Genomic DNA, 14,996 nt, shown 5'->3' with positions numbered 1-14,996 from the left:
GGTGGCGACCTCACCTGCCCCGGAAGTACTGGTGCGTTAGCGCCTTGCCTTCCGGGGCGGGTTGTCTGTCGTTGCAGCAGCTGTAGGTTGGGGAGGCCATTTTCCGCTTCTAGGGAGAGTGAGAGCGCGGAGAGAGAAAAGGAAGGGAAAAGAGGGCTCAGCGCCTCCCCGCCGGACCGGAGAAGAGGGACAGTTTTGGCAGGCGGGTGAGGTCGCTGACGGCCTGGAGAAGATGTTTTCCCTGTCGAGCACCGTGCAGCCCCAGGTGGGTCCGGCATCCAGTTTATTTTTCTGTCCCAGCCCTACTGCGGGCTGTTTGCCATTTGCGTTTCTTGGAAGCAGTTTCCCTTAAGGGGTCGTAGGAGGAAAGTGTTTAATCCAGTTGAAGTCTTGGTGTTGAGAAAAGATCGGGCGACGCTGAGTAAAAGGCTGACGAAGAACCCTAAGTATAGTACGAACGTGATGGAGATCTTGGCTTACCGATTTGATTGCGTGGAATTTTTGCTGGAAACTCATCTGGCACTGTTTAGTGCTAAGCATTTCTGGGGTGGGGTTTGGGGAGTGGGTAGGGGGAAAGTCTACCATAGCTGTAGAGGGAGCAAGTGATGTTTCTTTTCTGTCTTTCCGCGTCTTCAGAGACTGGTACTCACAACCCAGACTCCCTTTTTTAAATGGCATTTAACCCAGACATGCGAAGAAATTTGCAAGCTTCTATGAATGCTTTGTCTCTCTCTTTTTTTTTAATCAACAATAACTAATACATATATTTTAAGTTATTACTTGCAGTTAAAATTTTGATTCAGCCTCCTTGTCATCTTTCCATTTATGAAGCAAAAGAGCAGAGAAAAAAGATTCCAAGGGTTTTTATTTTTAATTCTCTCAGGAGTTATCACCTGTGACTGTTTTGTTCTTAGTTCATTTAAAAATCATTTTTGATGATAACTTTTTTTTTGAGAGTTCTTCACAGTTTTGCAAATAAACAGTTTTTGTATACATTCAGTTTTCAAAATATCTTTGACATTCTTTAGTTTTTTTGGTTTAAGATTATAATTATGTCCCTTTGTGTAACCTCCACTCGCTTTTGTTTTGCTAGTACTCGTTGGGTTAAAAAAAAAAAGTAATTTATTTATAGGGCTTCAGTAATGTACTAGGTGGACAAAGAAAATATGGAACTTTAATGATGACGTGAAATAAAACATGAGTAGGAGTTTGCCCCGTGAATAGACAGGAACAGATAGACAGAACCTCTGGAGGTTCTGAGATCGTGACAAGCCTAGCTGATTGGAGGAACAAAAATAAGGCCAGTGTGGCTAGAGCCTGGTTGGTGATTAAAGGGCCAATGACAGAAAGGAGGTTGGAAAGAGGACTTGACATATCATACAGGGAGTTATACGGGACTTTGAATTTCATTTACAATTTTTTGGAAACGACTGAATTCTTTTAAACATGTTAAGGAGTGACATGATCAGATTTACAAAACAGTCTATTACAGAGTAATACTGGCTTCTTGCTGTGTGGAGAATGTGGAAGAACAAGAGTGGAGGTGTTTTCAGATAAAGATGTTATTGCAGTAATCCAGAGAGGGGCTAATGCACTGCTAAGGGGTGACAGTGTTTATGAAAAGGAGGGTATGAGATTTATTTTGAAAAAAGAATAGAATTTCATCAGGGATGATGGAAAAAGATGTTTCTGGTTTGATCAGCTGGCTGCAAGAAGGTGTTACTAGTGTCTGGTGGAGTCCTGCCAATCACTTGAAAAAAAATTTGACTTGGTCTTCTGAATATTAAACCTTTTGGAACCTGCAGGAAGTTGGTATCAAGTGTGCATGTATGCTAAGTTGCTTCAGTCATGTCTGACTCTTTGCAACCCCATGGACTGTAGCCCGCCAGGCTCCTCTGTCCATGAAATTCTCCAGGCATGAATCCGGGAGTGGGTTGACATGCCCTCCTCCGGGGGATCTTCCCAGCCTAGTAATCAAACCAGTAACTCCTGCGTCTCCTGCATTGCAGGCGGATTCTTTACCAATGAGACACCGGGGAAGTCCATGGTATCAAGAAGATCCCATATTAGGAGAATTTATCATTGCTAAGTGGAGTTAGTGGTGTGTGATGTTGGTAGAGATAGTGAAGGAGCTGTATGTACTACAGGCAGTCCTAACTGGGCCATGTAGGACTCTTAGGCATTTTATACTGTGGAAGATAGTAACGTTTAGTCACTCAGTCACGTCTGATTCTTTTGAAACCCCGTGGGCTGTAGCCCGCCAAGTTCCCCTATCCATGGGATTTTTCAGGCAAGAATACTGGAGTGGGTTGCCATTTCCTTTTCCAGGAGATCTTCCTGACTCAGGAATCGAACCTGCATCTCCTACATTGGCAGGTGGGTTCTTTACCACTGCACCACCAGGAAGCCCAGAACACAATTTGTATTTCCTGGTTGCTTAATTGGTTTAATACAGTTGAATTTAAATTGTATGACAGAGGGTCAAGTTTTTCATTGAGAAGAGATCAGACCATGTTTTAGCAATTTAAATTCTTTTTAACAAGAATCATGTCTATTTTATTTATTTTACAGAGTGATTTAGATTTAATACATTTGGGCATGGTAAATATTTGACATGAAAAGCAGGTATATCATAATAGGGATCAGAAAAATAGCGACTCATCTTAAACATAACTAAAAAATATTTTTCTGGCTGATCATTTAAGTGCTACAAATCCTGAGAATGTTGGACACTGAACAGACTTAGGTTACTACCTTATAATTAAGTCTTGCTTGGAAATCATCCTTTAAAAAATGCTCTGAGGTACAAATCACCTATGTATTAAACATGAATCTTCTACATTTTACAAAGAGTTTAAACAAATATATCAAATGATTACTGTTTAGTGGCTCTTAAAACAGCTCTTAGGGGCAAGGAGACACTGTTTCACGATTTCCCATTAAGTTGGGTTTCTCCATTGCAGCCGCCACTAGCTCTTTGTCATTTATCTGTTTGTTCATAACTTCCTCTGTTGAGTGGTTTCCGTCAGAAATTTAGATTTCCAACATATATTTAAATGGTAAACACCGTTGAAGTTTTACTCTTAAGCACAGCCCAATAAGAGTTGCTGAAGAGGCATGAGGTACTGTTGGTGTGAACCTTATAATGACCAAATAGTCGTCTTCATTTATCTCTTGAACCTCCACACAACTTTCTGTTACCACTTCCATTTCTTCTAAAGTATTGGGCTTCTCTGGGTCCCAGAAAGTTTGAATCAGGTCATAAACTTCTAGCTCTTTTCTCTTCCATGATGCGGGGTTGCTGGTCAGCTCCCCACTCAGAGAGATCTGAGAGCTACAGGACTCTGCTCAGTGTCCAGGAGAGCAGTCCGGACACTTGCCCCATTCTTACATTCCACCCGAGTCAGTCTGAGCAGCGAGCCTCAGGATTTATCAACTGCCTGGTCTTCAAATGAGCCAAGACAAGCCTAAAGGTCCAGGGAAGCAGGTAATAGGTGGGACCAGATGCATTGTTCCAGAGGACCTAGGGAAACAGCAGTTTAAATTCTTTACTGAATGAGAAGAAATATAAGTAAGTAAAATAAAACTTTTTAAAGGTATAGGCAGAAAATATGTATCTTAATTTGATTCCTGCAGCTTTAAAAGAGCTTATCATTTCTTACTGACTCTTAAAAATAATACACACTCATTGCCAAAAATGCTGAAAAGAAAAATACAAGATAATAAAGATCACCCACAATTCCACAACTCCAAGAGACTGCATTTTAGAATAACTTCTTTCATCCCTTTAACTCTATACAAATATGTGTATGCATACTATTCATTTATTCATGACTGCACTGGGTCTTTATTGCTGTGCTTGGGCTTTCTTTACTTGGAGCGAGTGAGGCCTTCCCTTGTTGAGGAGCACGGCCTCTAGCGTTTGGGCTCAGTAGTTGTGGCGTACTGGTTTAGTTGCCTGTGGCTTGTGGAATCTTCCCAGACCAGGGATCAAACCACTGGACCACCAGGAAAGTTCTATATGCATAATTTTAAAAAAAAGTTACATAAAGTTTTATAGCTTGCTTTTTTCATATAACAATATTATGACTTTACTTCTGCATCAGTAACCATGGGATGAAAAATCTTTAAGTGGAACCTGAAGTCAGATTATCTGGGTTAGAATCGTTCCTCTAATATTATACTTTCTTGCTGAATGACATGGAACATGACGTTGAATCTAATTTCTTGCTCTCTTCATCAGTTAAATAGAAATAACTAACGTGTTTGTCTCTTACGAGGATTAAATGAGATAGTTAAGTAAAGCATATAGTATAAAACCTGTCATATAGTAAGAGCCCATTTAGTTTATTCATTTTCTCAACAAATGTTTATTTAGCAACTACTGTGTACATTATTGTTGCACTGGGATACAGTATTGAGTGAAATAGAGAAAGTTAGAGAAAAATAAAATCTAAGGTGTGTAAGTATTATGTAAAAACACTTTACAGTAAATTAATGTATAAATAAAAGAGAAAAATATTAAAATACAGGAAAGAAATCCCTTGTGACATGAAACTTATGTTCCAGTGGGAGAATGTGGTATAATAAATAAAAATATTTGGTCTTTGTTCCCAGTTCTTGGCATAGAGCTCCTGAAGCCCTTGAAATTTCCTGTGTAATAGGCGTGTTTTTATTCTTAAAGCCCCTGTTTGGATCACCCACCAGGATTTATGCTAATAAAGGGACTTAGGTTGAGGTTTCTAGTAAACAATATATAGATTAACAAGTAAATATATAAAGTGTGTTAGATAACATAAATGTCAAGAAGGAAAAATAGAGCAGAGGAAGGCAGTAAGGAATATTTCTTAGGAGAGGGTTGTTTAGTAGGTTGGCCAGGGAAAAGACACATGAAAAGGTTGCTTTTGAGTTAAGTACTGAAGGAAGCATGAGTGCAGACTCTCTGACTAACTGGAGAGGTGGGAATACACAGCAGTGCAGAATCCTTGAGTGGGAGCCTGCCAGGCGTGCTCCAGGAATAACGAGGGGGCCAAGGGGGCCGGAGCAGAGAGACTGAAGGGGAACTTAATAGTGGATCAGGTCACAGAAGTGAGAGAGAGCCAGGGCGTCATCGTTGTCAGGACATCAACTCTTACTGTGAGAAAAGCCATTGGAGAGTTTTGAGCGGAGGAGTGATGAGATCTGACTGGCTTTAATAGAGGCGATTCAGGGAGAGAAGTTAGGTTGCTGTTTGTAAAAATCCACATACCAAAAAAAAAATCCACTTAGAGATGCTGGTGGCCCAGAATAGGGTGGGGTGGTGTAGTAGGGAAGTTGAAAATTACAAAATTCTGGATATATGCTTGCTCGTTTCATGTCTGTGAGATATTTCATTTTTGTTGTGGTATTGTTTATTTAGCCACTCCCCTATTCTTGGACATTTCTAGCTTTCCATAAATTTTAAAATACTTTGATGAAAATTGTCATCTAGGCATATGCAAGCATAGATTATTACTTACCAGATTATTTCCTTGGAATAAATCCCTTAGAGTTAGGTTGCTACAACAATGAAATATATGTATTTTTAGTACTTTTGCTGTATATAGCCCCAATGCTGTCCTGAAAGTTAGTAGTTTTCGACCAGCAATAATCTGAGTATTTACAATTTTTAATGTATAGTTTTGATAAACAATGTATGTTTAACTTTGTACAGTCCCCAGTTCTGACAATAAAAAGGTTTTTTTTTTGCTGTTTTTATTCTAAAAAGCACTGCTGATTTTCAGCTTTTATCTTTTTTTAGGTTACAGTTCCTCTGAGTCATCTCATCAATGCCTTCCATTCACCGAAAAACACACCAGTTTCTGTCAGTGCATCCATTTCGCAAAACCAGCATCGAGATGTAGTGTCTGAGCACGAGGCCCCCAGCAATGAGGTAAGAGTTTTTACCCTGGATGTGTGAGAAAGCTTTTTTGGTTTGCTGCTGCTGCTGCTAAGTCGCTTCAGTCATGTCCGACTCTGCGACCCCAGAGACGGCAGCCCACCCATCCCTGTGATTCTCCAGGCAAGAACACTGGAGTGGGTTGCCATTTCCTTCTCCAATGCATGAAAGTGAAAGGGAAGTCGCTCAGTTGTGTCTGACTCTCAGCGACCCCATGGACTGCAGCCTACCAGGCTCCTCCATCCATGGGATTTTCCAGGCAGGAGTACTGGAGTGGGGTGCCATTGCCTTTTGGTTTAGTACATTGTAAACATGCCTGAAATAACTTTCTATGTTTAGGCATTTGTAGCAGGGTGACTTCTGTCTTCAGCTTAATCTCTGTTGTAGGATTAAAGACATCTAATTCCGGCTTTGTTGTATGTGTAGAATATTACTTTGTCCTATTTTTAACATTTATCTTATAAAAAATTGCACGTGGCAGTGTATTCGTATTCACTTCCTATGTTACTACTTGTGTGATACCATTTCAGTATTCTTTTGTATTGCTTCAGTGGAGCAGGGATCCCACAGTTAACTCCACAACTGCCCCACAAGTCTCAGGAAAGACAGAAGAGCAAGACATTATTATATGCTGCCTTATAGAAGCTTTCAGTGTAATTGAACAGTTGAAACACAGATACCTGAAAATGAAATGTATTAGCTATGAAACTGTGCTTTGCGTATTCAGAGAATTGTAAAATCATCGTGGTCTGGTATATACCAAATTGCTAATGTAGGAACTTGTGTTTACAAGACTTGTTACTAAGATAGTTGCTTGTAGCTCAGAATACATTTTTCATAGTAGACACTCTAATATGTGGCTAAGTTTCACAGAAGCCTCTTTAGCCCGTAAATGGCTTATATCCTTAGTCCTCATTTGAGGGACTGTGGCAGAGGATAGTATATGTTGTTCAGTCGCTAAGTCGTGTCCAGCTCTGTGCAAACTGATGAACTGCAGCAAGCCAGACTTCTCTATCCATCACTGTCTCCCTGAGTTTGCTCAGACTCATGTCCATTGAGTCAGTGATGCCATCCAACCACCTCATCCTCTGTTGCCCCCTTCTTTTACCCTCTATTTTTCCCAGCATCAGGGTCTTTTCCAGTGAGCCAATTCTTTGCATCAGGTGACCAAAGTATTGGAGCTTCAGCTTCAGCATCAATCCTTCAATGAATACTCAGGATTGATTTCCTTTAGGATTGACTAGTTTGATCTCCTCGCAGTCCAAAGGACTCTCAAGAGTCTTCTCCAGCACCGCAGTTTGAAAGCATCAGTTCTTCGGTGCTCAGCCTTCATTATGGTCCAACTCTCACATCCATACATGACTACTGGAAAAACCATTGCTTTGGCTAGACGGACCTTTGTCAGCAAAGTGATGTCTCTGCTTTTCCTAACACTGTCTAGGTTTGACATAGCTGTTCTTCCAAGGAGCAAGTGTCTTTTAATTTTGTGGTTGCAGTCACCATCTGCATGGATTTTGGAGCTCAAGAAAATGAAATCTGACAGTGTTTCCATATTTGCTTTTGGTGGGAGTGGGATGAGGGGATGGTTGTGAGGTAAGTCTTGAAATACAATTTTATGTAGGTGAAAAATTTGTCTTTATGTTTGCTTTTATACTATCTGCCAAATTCCTATTGCATCTTTCTATAGGTGGTCCGTTCTTGTTTTGTGACACCCTTCTCAGTTACAGTCTGAGAGAGCTTTCCCAATGATATGACTGCGTGTGTCAAAATTGCTACATGCAGCGCTACTATGTTCATTTCAGAAATTTTGGAAAATATTATGTAAGTGGGAGAAATTAATGTTTGATCCTACTTCTCCTTTTCTCCCTTGTACTTTTATATTTTATAATCGTTGGATCATACTGTATATGCAGATTAAGATTTTTCCTTCATCATTTAATGGTCTTATGAACTCATTATACCATACGTTAGTTTTTATGACTTCAGACTGTTCATTTTATGGTCTGTTGTTGGGTACTGTTTCCAATTTTTTCTGCTATAAACAGCACCACTTGTACTTTCCATGGTACTAAATACTTGACTATTTCATTAAGTGAAATGGCTAGATCCGTGGTGAAGTATATTTTAGCTTAAACAGTAACTAAATTCTAGAAGCCAAAGTTGAGCTTAAGACTGATGGTTTCAGATACGGAATTGGTGTCTTATCCTCTGCTTTACCCTCATTAGTCCTGTGGTTTATCACTGGTGACTGCTTGTTATTTTTTCACAAACATTTCCATTTTTCTTAAGCATCCTTCCTCATCTCTACTCTGACCTCCTTTGTTCTGCGATGTCTTTGCTTTCATCAAGTCTTACTCATCCAGACATCCACTTCACAATACAAGCAAAAAAACTTTCTTTATAACTTCCTTCCAAGCTGTCTGACTTCTGTGCCTTTTGCTTTCAGACTTATAAAAAAGTAGTATTCTGAACTTAAATTGTTGCTTTTATTTATACCATCTCCCATTGTAGTTTGGCTACTACTTTTACCATTTTGAAGGCTTGGTGTATTTTGTTGGTTTCCTTAGCAATAAATACAGGCATTTTAAAAAATCTGCAACTTTTTCAACTTTTCCTTAAGAATACCCACTGTTTTCAGAGTACTCAGAAATTGAGTGATACTGCATTGATTTTTTTTTTCCTCTTTCTGTTTTGCTGGACTTCTTTTTATTGCCAGCCTTTTAAATAGTGGATGCATTTACCTGTAATCTAACTTTCATTCTCCACAGTCTCCCAGATTATCTATTTTAATGTTTATATATTTCTATATGCTGATAACTCCCACATCTACCTTCAACTCTATAAAGTATCTCTAAAGTTTTAAAATAGTCATCTGGTGGCTTATTAAAATACCCTCTGGACAGACTTCAAGGACCTCAAAATAAAGATGTCTAAAACTGAACTACTTCTTCAGATTCCAGTGTATTTGATCTTACAGTGGTTTTAGCACCTCTTTGTCAGTCTGGGTCCAACCAAGAGAGAGAGACCACATAGTCATTTGAACAGTGCAAGTTTAATATACAGAATAAGTATTTTTAGTTGACTATTTTAAAAACATTGGTCTTACAGGGGATTGGCATAACTAGGGATTGGCTAATAATAAGTAAAGAGAACTTGAAATATATAGGACTTGCAGATTCAAGGAGCAGCTAATACTCCCAGGATTGAGCTACCCACGAAGAGTTCTCCACCCTTGGGCTGAGGTTCTGAGGTTGTTGGAGAGGGTATGGCCTTGGCTCACTAAATGGCATAGAAGTCGCTGGTGCTGTGCAATCTGAACCTGATGGAAATCTGCCACCTGGGTACCAGGAGAAGCTCTTTGTGGGAAAGCTGCCAAGTACTGCTGGCAGCTGTGCACACAGGAGCCAGGCTTCAGAAAGCTGCAGGAGCCAGATGCTGGAGAAACCATGGGTGTTGCACCCAGGAGCCTGTTGAGTGAACATAATACGTGGCCTGAACCAGGAACAGAAACTGCTCCTACGAAGTCTCTCCAGTGCCCTCTACTGACAACTTAATGTTCTGGCCAACAAAGGAAGACTATTTAAAGAGACCCAGATACATGATTGTGGAGCCAGAGAGAGGACCAAGAGGAGCCGAGAGACAGCAGATCAATAACCAGCGCATCCGTCCAGAACCCCCCTTCCTCATAATCCTGCACTTCACCGGTTTCTTCAGATGTCTGTTGTCTGCCACTTGGTGTTTGCATCCCTCTTAGGGCTCAGTTCAGGTTCATGCCTTTTTTCTCTTGTTATATCAGCTTTCTTTTCTCCAGCTTATCATCTTTATCTTCTGTCTTCTTCCTCTAAAACAAAACTAAAGATATTAGGTATAGAATTAGATTCAAACACAGCTCCTCACAATTTGGCCATAGCCCTTCTTTCTACTGCTTTCTTCAGTCACTGAACTTGACTGCATCTCAAACATTCCAGGCCCTCCGATGACTTTTTGTTTGTCCTCTTCCCCGAAGTTTCCCCATCATTTGTGAATTAAGTGTTAATTCTGGGAAACCTTATCTGACTTAGGAAATTGGTTGTTCTGTGTTCTGTTACCACTTAAAAAAAATACCTCTATAAGAGGAGTTACCATGTAGTATGGTAATTATCATACTCATATGTACTTTATTTCTCTTTGTGTTCCTAGGACCTGATACCCAATAAGTAAGGTGAATAATCTTCTTAGTTAAAAATCTGTGTTTCTTTTTGTATTGTAAATAGACTTTTTGGTTTCCCCATTTTAGAAGGTAAAATATCTTTGTAGCTTTTAAATATTGTAGTCCTTCTGGTTCCATTATAATAATGTGCCTTATATTGTACAGTTTTTATTACCTTAAAAAGCACTTATTAAATATTTCATTCTGACTTTAATTGTCTTACTGTATATATTAGGCTATGTAGATGGGCAAGGCATGATCTCATCCATTGATCCATACTATCCTGTTGTGAAATAATCAGGATATATTTTATAATCATTTTCCTAACGAGGAAAGGAATTCTAAGAATGTGAAGGACTTGTTACAAAGCTTATAATTGTCTAGCACCTGAACATCAATCCAGAGCTATGTAATCCAGGGATCTGACTACATCAGTCATAAAAAGTTGATATTTTACTTGTTTTGTTTAGTTTTACTTCTCTTACTTGAAGTTTTTTGTTCAAGCTGGTTTCAGAAGAGGCAGAGGAACCAGAGATCAAATTGCCAACATCCGCTGGATCATGGAAAAAGCAAGAGAGTTCCAGAAAAACATCTATTTCTGCTTTCTTGACTATGCCAAAGCCTTTGACTGTGTGGATCACAATAAACTGTGGGAAATTCTGAAAGAGATGGGAATACCAGACCATCTGACCTGCCTCCCGAGAAATTTGTATGCAGGTCAAGAAGCAACAGTTAGAACTGGACATGGAACAAGAGACTGGTTCCAAATAAGAAAAGGAGTACGTCAAGGCTGTATATTGTCACCCTGCTTATTTAACTTCTATGCAGAGTACATCTTGAGAAACACTGGACTTGAAGAAGCACAGGCTGGAATCAAGATTGCCGGGAGGAATACCAATAACCTCAGATATGCAGATGACACCACCCTTATGGCAGAAAGTGAAGAGGAACTAAAAAGCCTCTTGATGAAAGTGAAAGTGGAGAGTGAAAAAGTTGGCTTAAAGCTCAACATTCAGAAAACAAAGATCATGGCATCCGGTCCCATCACTTCATGGGAAATAGATGGGGAAACAGTGGAAACAGTGTCAGACTTTATTTTTGGGGGCTGCAAAATCACTGCAGATGGTGACTGCAGCCATGAAATTAAAAGACGCTTACTCCTTGGAAGGAAAGTTATGACCAACCTAGATAGCATATTCAAAAGCAGAGACATTACTTTGCCAACAAAGGTTTATCTAGTCAAGGCTGTGGTTTTTCCTGTGGTCATGTTTGGATGTGAGAATTGGACTGTGAAGAAAGCTGAGCGCCGAAGAATTGATGCTTTTGAACTGTGGTGTTGGAGAAGACTCTTGAGAGTCCCTTGGACTGCAAGGAGATCCAACCAGTCCATTCTGAAGGAGATCAGCCCTGGGATTTCTTTGGAAGGAATGATGCTCAAGCTGAAACTCCAGTACTTTGGCCACCTCATGCGAAGAGCTGACTCATTGGAAAAGACTCTGATGCTGGGAGGGATTGGGGGCAGGACGAGAAGGGGACGACAGAGGATGAGATGGCTGGATGGCATCACTGACTCGATGGACGTGAGTCTGAGTGAACTCCGGAGTTGTTGATGGACAGGGAGGCCTGGCGTGCTGCGATTCATGGGGTCGCCAAGAGTCGGACACGACTGAGCGACTGAACTGACTGACTGACTGACTTCAAGTTTTAGCTGTTGGGACTTTAAATTGTTACTTGTCCTTAGTGGCTCCCTGTCTGCTCGTTTGAACAAGAAAATAGCTCACTCCTATTTAATTTCTAGTTATTTCAGAATGGTTTTAAAGTGAATGTATTCTCTTGACTGGTTTTCACACATCTTTTGCTTTGTTCAATATTTCTCTTTACTAGGAGTTAGATATGGGTAATTTATAGAACCTTTTGGTTCAGATAAGGATCTCAGCAATTGTTTATTGAATGGGCTTTTGTTTATGGCCATTAAAGCTCCATGGACTGCTAATACTATTGGGAGTATGATTTTTTTTTTAAAGCTTTGTCAGATCTCACATGGTTGACTTCAGTAAAGCTAGAACTATAAAAATATGCATACCAATTTATTTTTTAAATATTTGAAGGAAAAGGGAATCAATACATTTATTAGATTTTAAAAATTCACATTATTTTAGTTAATAAGTACTCTTTAAGTTAAATACTTTGATGTGATAATGCCTACCTGAGCTAAACAACAAGGACCTACTGTATAATGTTTTGTAGTAACTTATGGTAGAAAGTTATATATATATATAAAATTTTATATGTGGTAGAAAGCCATATATATACATATGGCTTCCCAGGTGGAGCTAGTGGTAAGGATTCCCCCTGCCAATGTAGGAGATGTAGCTGATGCAGGTTCTATCTTTGTGTCAGGAAGAGCCCCAGAGAAGGAAATGTCAACCCACTCTAGTATTCTTGCCTGGGAGGTCCCATGGAATGACAGTCAGACACAACTGAGCACACATACTTCACATATGTGTGTGTTTATGTGTGTATATATACACATGAGTATGTATATATATAACTGAAAAGACGTGGGTTCCATCCCTGGGTCAGAAAGGTTCCCTGGAGAAGGAAACCACAACCCACTCCAGTACTCTTGCCTGGAAAGTCCCATGGACAGAGGAGCCTAGTAGGCTACAATTGATGGGGTCACAAAAGAGTGGGACATGACTTAGCGACTAAACAACGGAAACATTGTAAATCAACTATATGTCAATAAAAAGTTAAAAAATAATAATGCTTATATGGTTGACTTAATCTTTTACAGCCTGTACTTAATTTAAGGGACCTTGGATTATCTGAATTAAAAATTGGACAGATTGATCAACTAGTAGACAGTCTACTTCCTGGATTTTATAAGGACAAAAATGTTTCTTCCCATTGGCATACATCTCATGTATCTGCACAGTCCTTCTTTGAAAATAAATATGGTAAGTTAATATATTTTATGTTTTGAAAGTAAGCCATTTTAGTACTGTTGATAATTTAATAGATAACAAGGTTAGGGGGTTCCCCTGGTGGCTCAGATGGTAAAGAATCCACTTGCAGTACGGGTTTGATCCCTGGGTCAGGAAGATCCCCTGGAGAAAGGAATGGCAACCCACTCCGGTATTCTTGCCTAGAGAATTCCATGGACAGAGGAGCCTGGAGGGCTACAGTCTGTGGAGTTGCAAAGAATCGGACATGGCTGAGCCACTTACACTTTCATGTTACTTATTAACATACTTCTGGTTTCCAGTGTTTCATCACATTGTAGACTAGTTTTGAAATTGTCTCTTGGAAATAACTTGTTTTGGTTTTTCTAATATTTGGTAAAATCATTTGTTGTATTTCATGATTTGATTGTTTGACAATTAGAAAGTTTAGTTTTTACAATTTCTTTCCAGGTTGCTTAGATATTTTTAGTACTTTACGTTCCTCTTGCTTGTACAGACAACATTCAAGAACTCTTAAAAGAATTTGTTCAGATCTTCAGTACTGGCCAGGTATGAAGCAATAATTATATTTATATTGAAAAAAATAGATTTGTTTAATATATTCTGATTTGTCTTTCTTAGTGATATTAATGATTAGAAACATTCATTTGTGGCTCACAGTAGAATCTGCAGAATATTTGGAAATAACTAGTGTCAAAGTTTTGGTTCTTAGTAGACATTTTCCTTGTGAAAATTTAAAACGAAAACTGAGTGTGATACCGTTTCATTCAGGTTTCATACAGTCTCGGGGTTTTAAAACTTTGAAATCAAGGACACGACGTCTGCAGTCCACCTCTGAAAGATTAGCAGAAACCCAGCACACAGCGCCATCATTTGTGAAGGTAATTAGACCTTTTTTTGTTGTTGTTTGAAAAAGCAGTACTTTTCAGAAAGAATGTTCAATATCTGATATATATTTTTGGCTAGTTGATTTTCTTTCATCTTTTCATTTAGGATAATGGATTAATATTCTATGCAGTCATATCTACAACATTTCTGGATTCCAAACTTATTTTTTCACTAGCCTGTTAGACATCTTCCTTTGTTTTTTCCTCTGTCAATTTACACCTGCTTATGTATTCTTATGTTAATAAGTAGCATCCATCCAGTCTAGAAACACTGTGGTTAACTATAATTTGTCCATCTTCTCTCAGTTCCTGCATCCATAATTACTAAAATCTTATTAATCCAGCCTCTTAAATATTTCTTAAATCTCTTCATCCCCAGGTCCACTGCATAGACAGACGATGATTACTTAGTCTCCCTGCCTTCACTTTTGGTAGCTTTAGTCCAGTCTCCAGACTGCCATCCGCTGGACTGTCTAAAATGTAATAGTGTAATGGTTGTATTCCTCTGCTGTATTGTCAAATTTCTGCCATGGCACATAAGGCATTTCATCACTTGGCATTCTGCCTAACATTTCATCACTTGGCATTCTGCCTAACTTCTCATCCTTGAGTGTACCACCTCCTTTCTCCCTCTATCCTCTCCTCTCTTGGTGTTTTAAAGTCCTGTCAAACAAGATTGCTTATCGCTCTTGAGTACTAGAGGCTGCTGTTTCATGGCACTGTCAAATTGTGTCTGCCCTGTGTTTCTGTGGTTTAGTTATCCCATCCTCTGTAAGGTTTTTCCTGACTTCTTAGACAGCATTTATTTTACCACCATACCTAGTTCCTCTAACCTAATATCAAAATAACTTCAAAAACTTAGTTATTTGTGTATCTTTTCCCAGTAGACTGAAAACATTCCGATCATTGGTATTTACATCTTCAGAACTTACACACGGTCAAGTATTAGTATATGAAAGGTGCTAAGTAAACATTTAATAAATGAGTGAGGTTTTTCTTCCAGCAGGAATAACGGAGTGTGACCTATTGTAAGCTAT

General features: G+C 39.2%; 1 protein-coding gene, 1 long non-coding RNA gene and 1 pseudogene across 3 annotated transcripts in view; 1 reads left to right on the top strand and 2 right to left on the bottom strand.

Moving 5' to 3' along the window:
- The first annotated feature begins 71 nt into the window (after nt 1-71).
- Nucleotides 72-14,996, top strand: part of YME1L1 (YME1 like 1 ATPase) — a 28,794-nt gene continuing 13,869 nt past the window's right edge. The window contains exons 1-5 of one of the 2 annotated variants that reach the window (NM_001101850.1): nt 72-265; nt 5,780-5,911; nt 12,904-13,066; nt 13,523-13,621; nt 13,844-13,953. In NM_001101850.1, coding sequence (NP_001095320.1) covers nt 233-265; nt 5,780-5,911; nt 12,904-13,066; nt 13,523-13,621; nt 13,844-13,953 — 537 coding nt within the window. In that variant the 5' untranslated portion in view covers nt 72-232. The remainder of the gene's footprint in view (nt 266-5,779; nt 5,912-12,903; nt 13,067-13,522; nt 13,622-13,843; nt 13,954-14,996) is intronic. The other variant, XM_005214173.5, reaches the window with a different exon arrangement.
- LOC101902607 (cytosolic iron-sulfur assembly component 2A-like) lies at nt 2,803-3,525 on the bottom strand (annotated as a pseudogene).
- Nucleotides 8,939-14,996, bottom strand: part of LOC132346881 (uncharacterized) — a 32,042-nt gene continuing 25,984 nt past the window's right edge. Inside the window, exon 3 of the long non-coding RNA XR_009496846.1 lies at nt 8,939-9,769. This is a non-coding gene — a long non-coding RNA (uncharacterized lncRNA). The remainder of the gene's footprint in view (nt 9,770-14,996) is intronic.

Source organism: Bos taurus, chromosome 13 (genome assembly GCF_002263795.3).
Source record: "Bos taurus isolate L1 Dominette 01449 registration number 42190680 breed Hereford chromosome 13, ARS-UCD2.0, whole genome shotgun sequence".
In the NCBI taxonomy this organism is placed as follows: Eukaryota; Metazoa; Chordata; class Mammalia; order Artiodactyla; family Bovidae; genus Bos; species Bos taurus.
The sequence above is the reverse complement of the archived record's forward strand: the minus strand, read 5'-3'. Positions and strand labels throughout refer to the sequence as shown.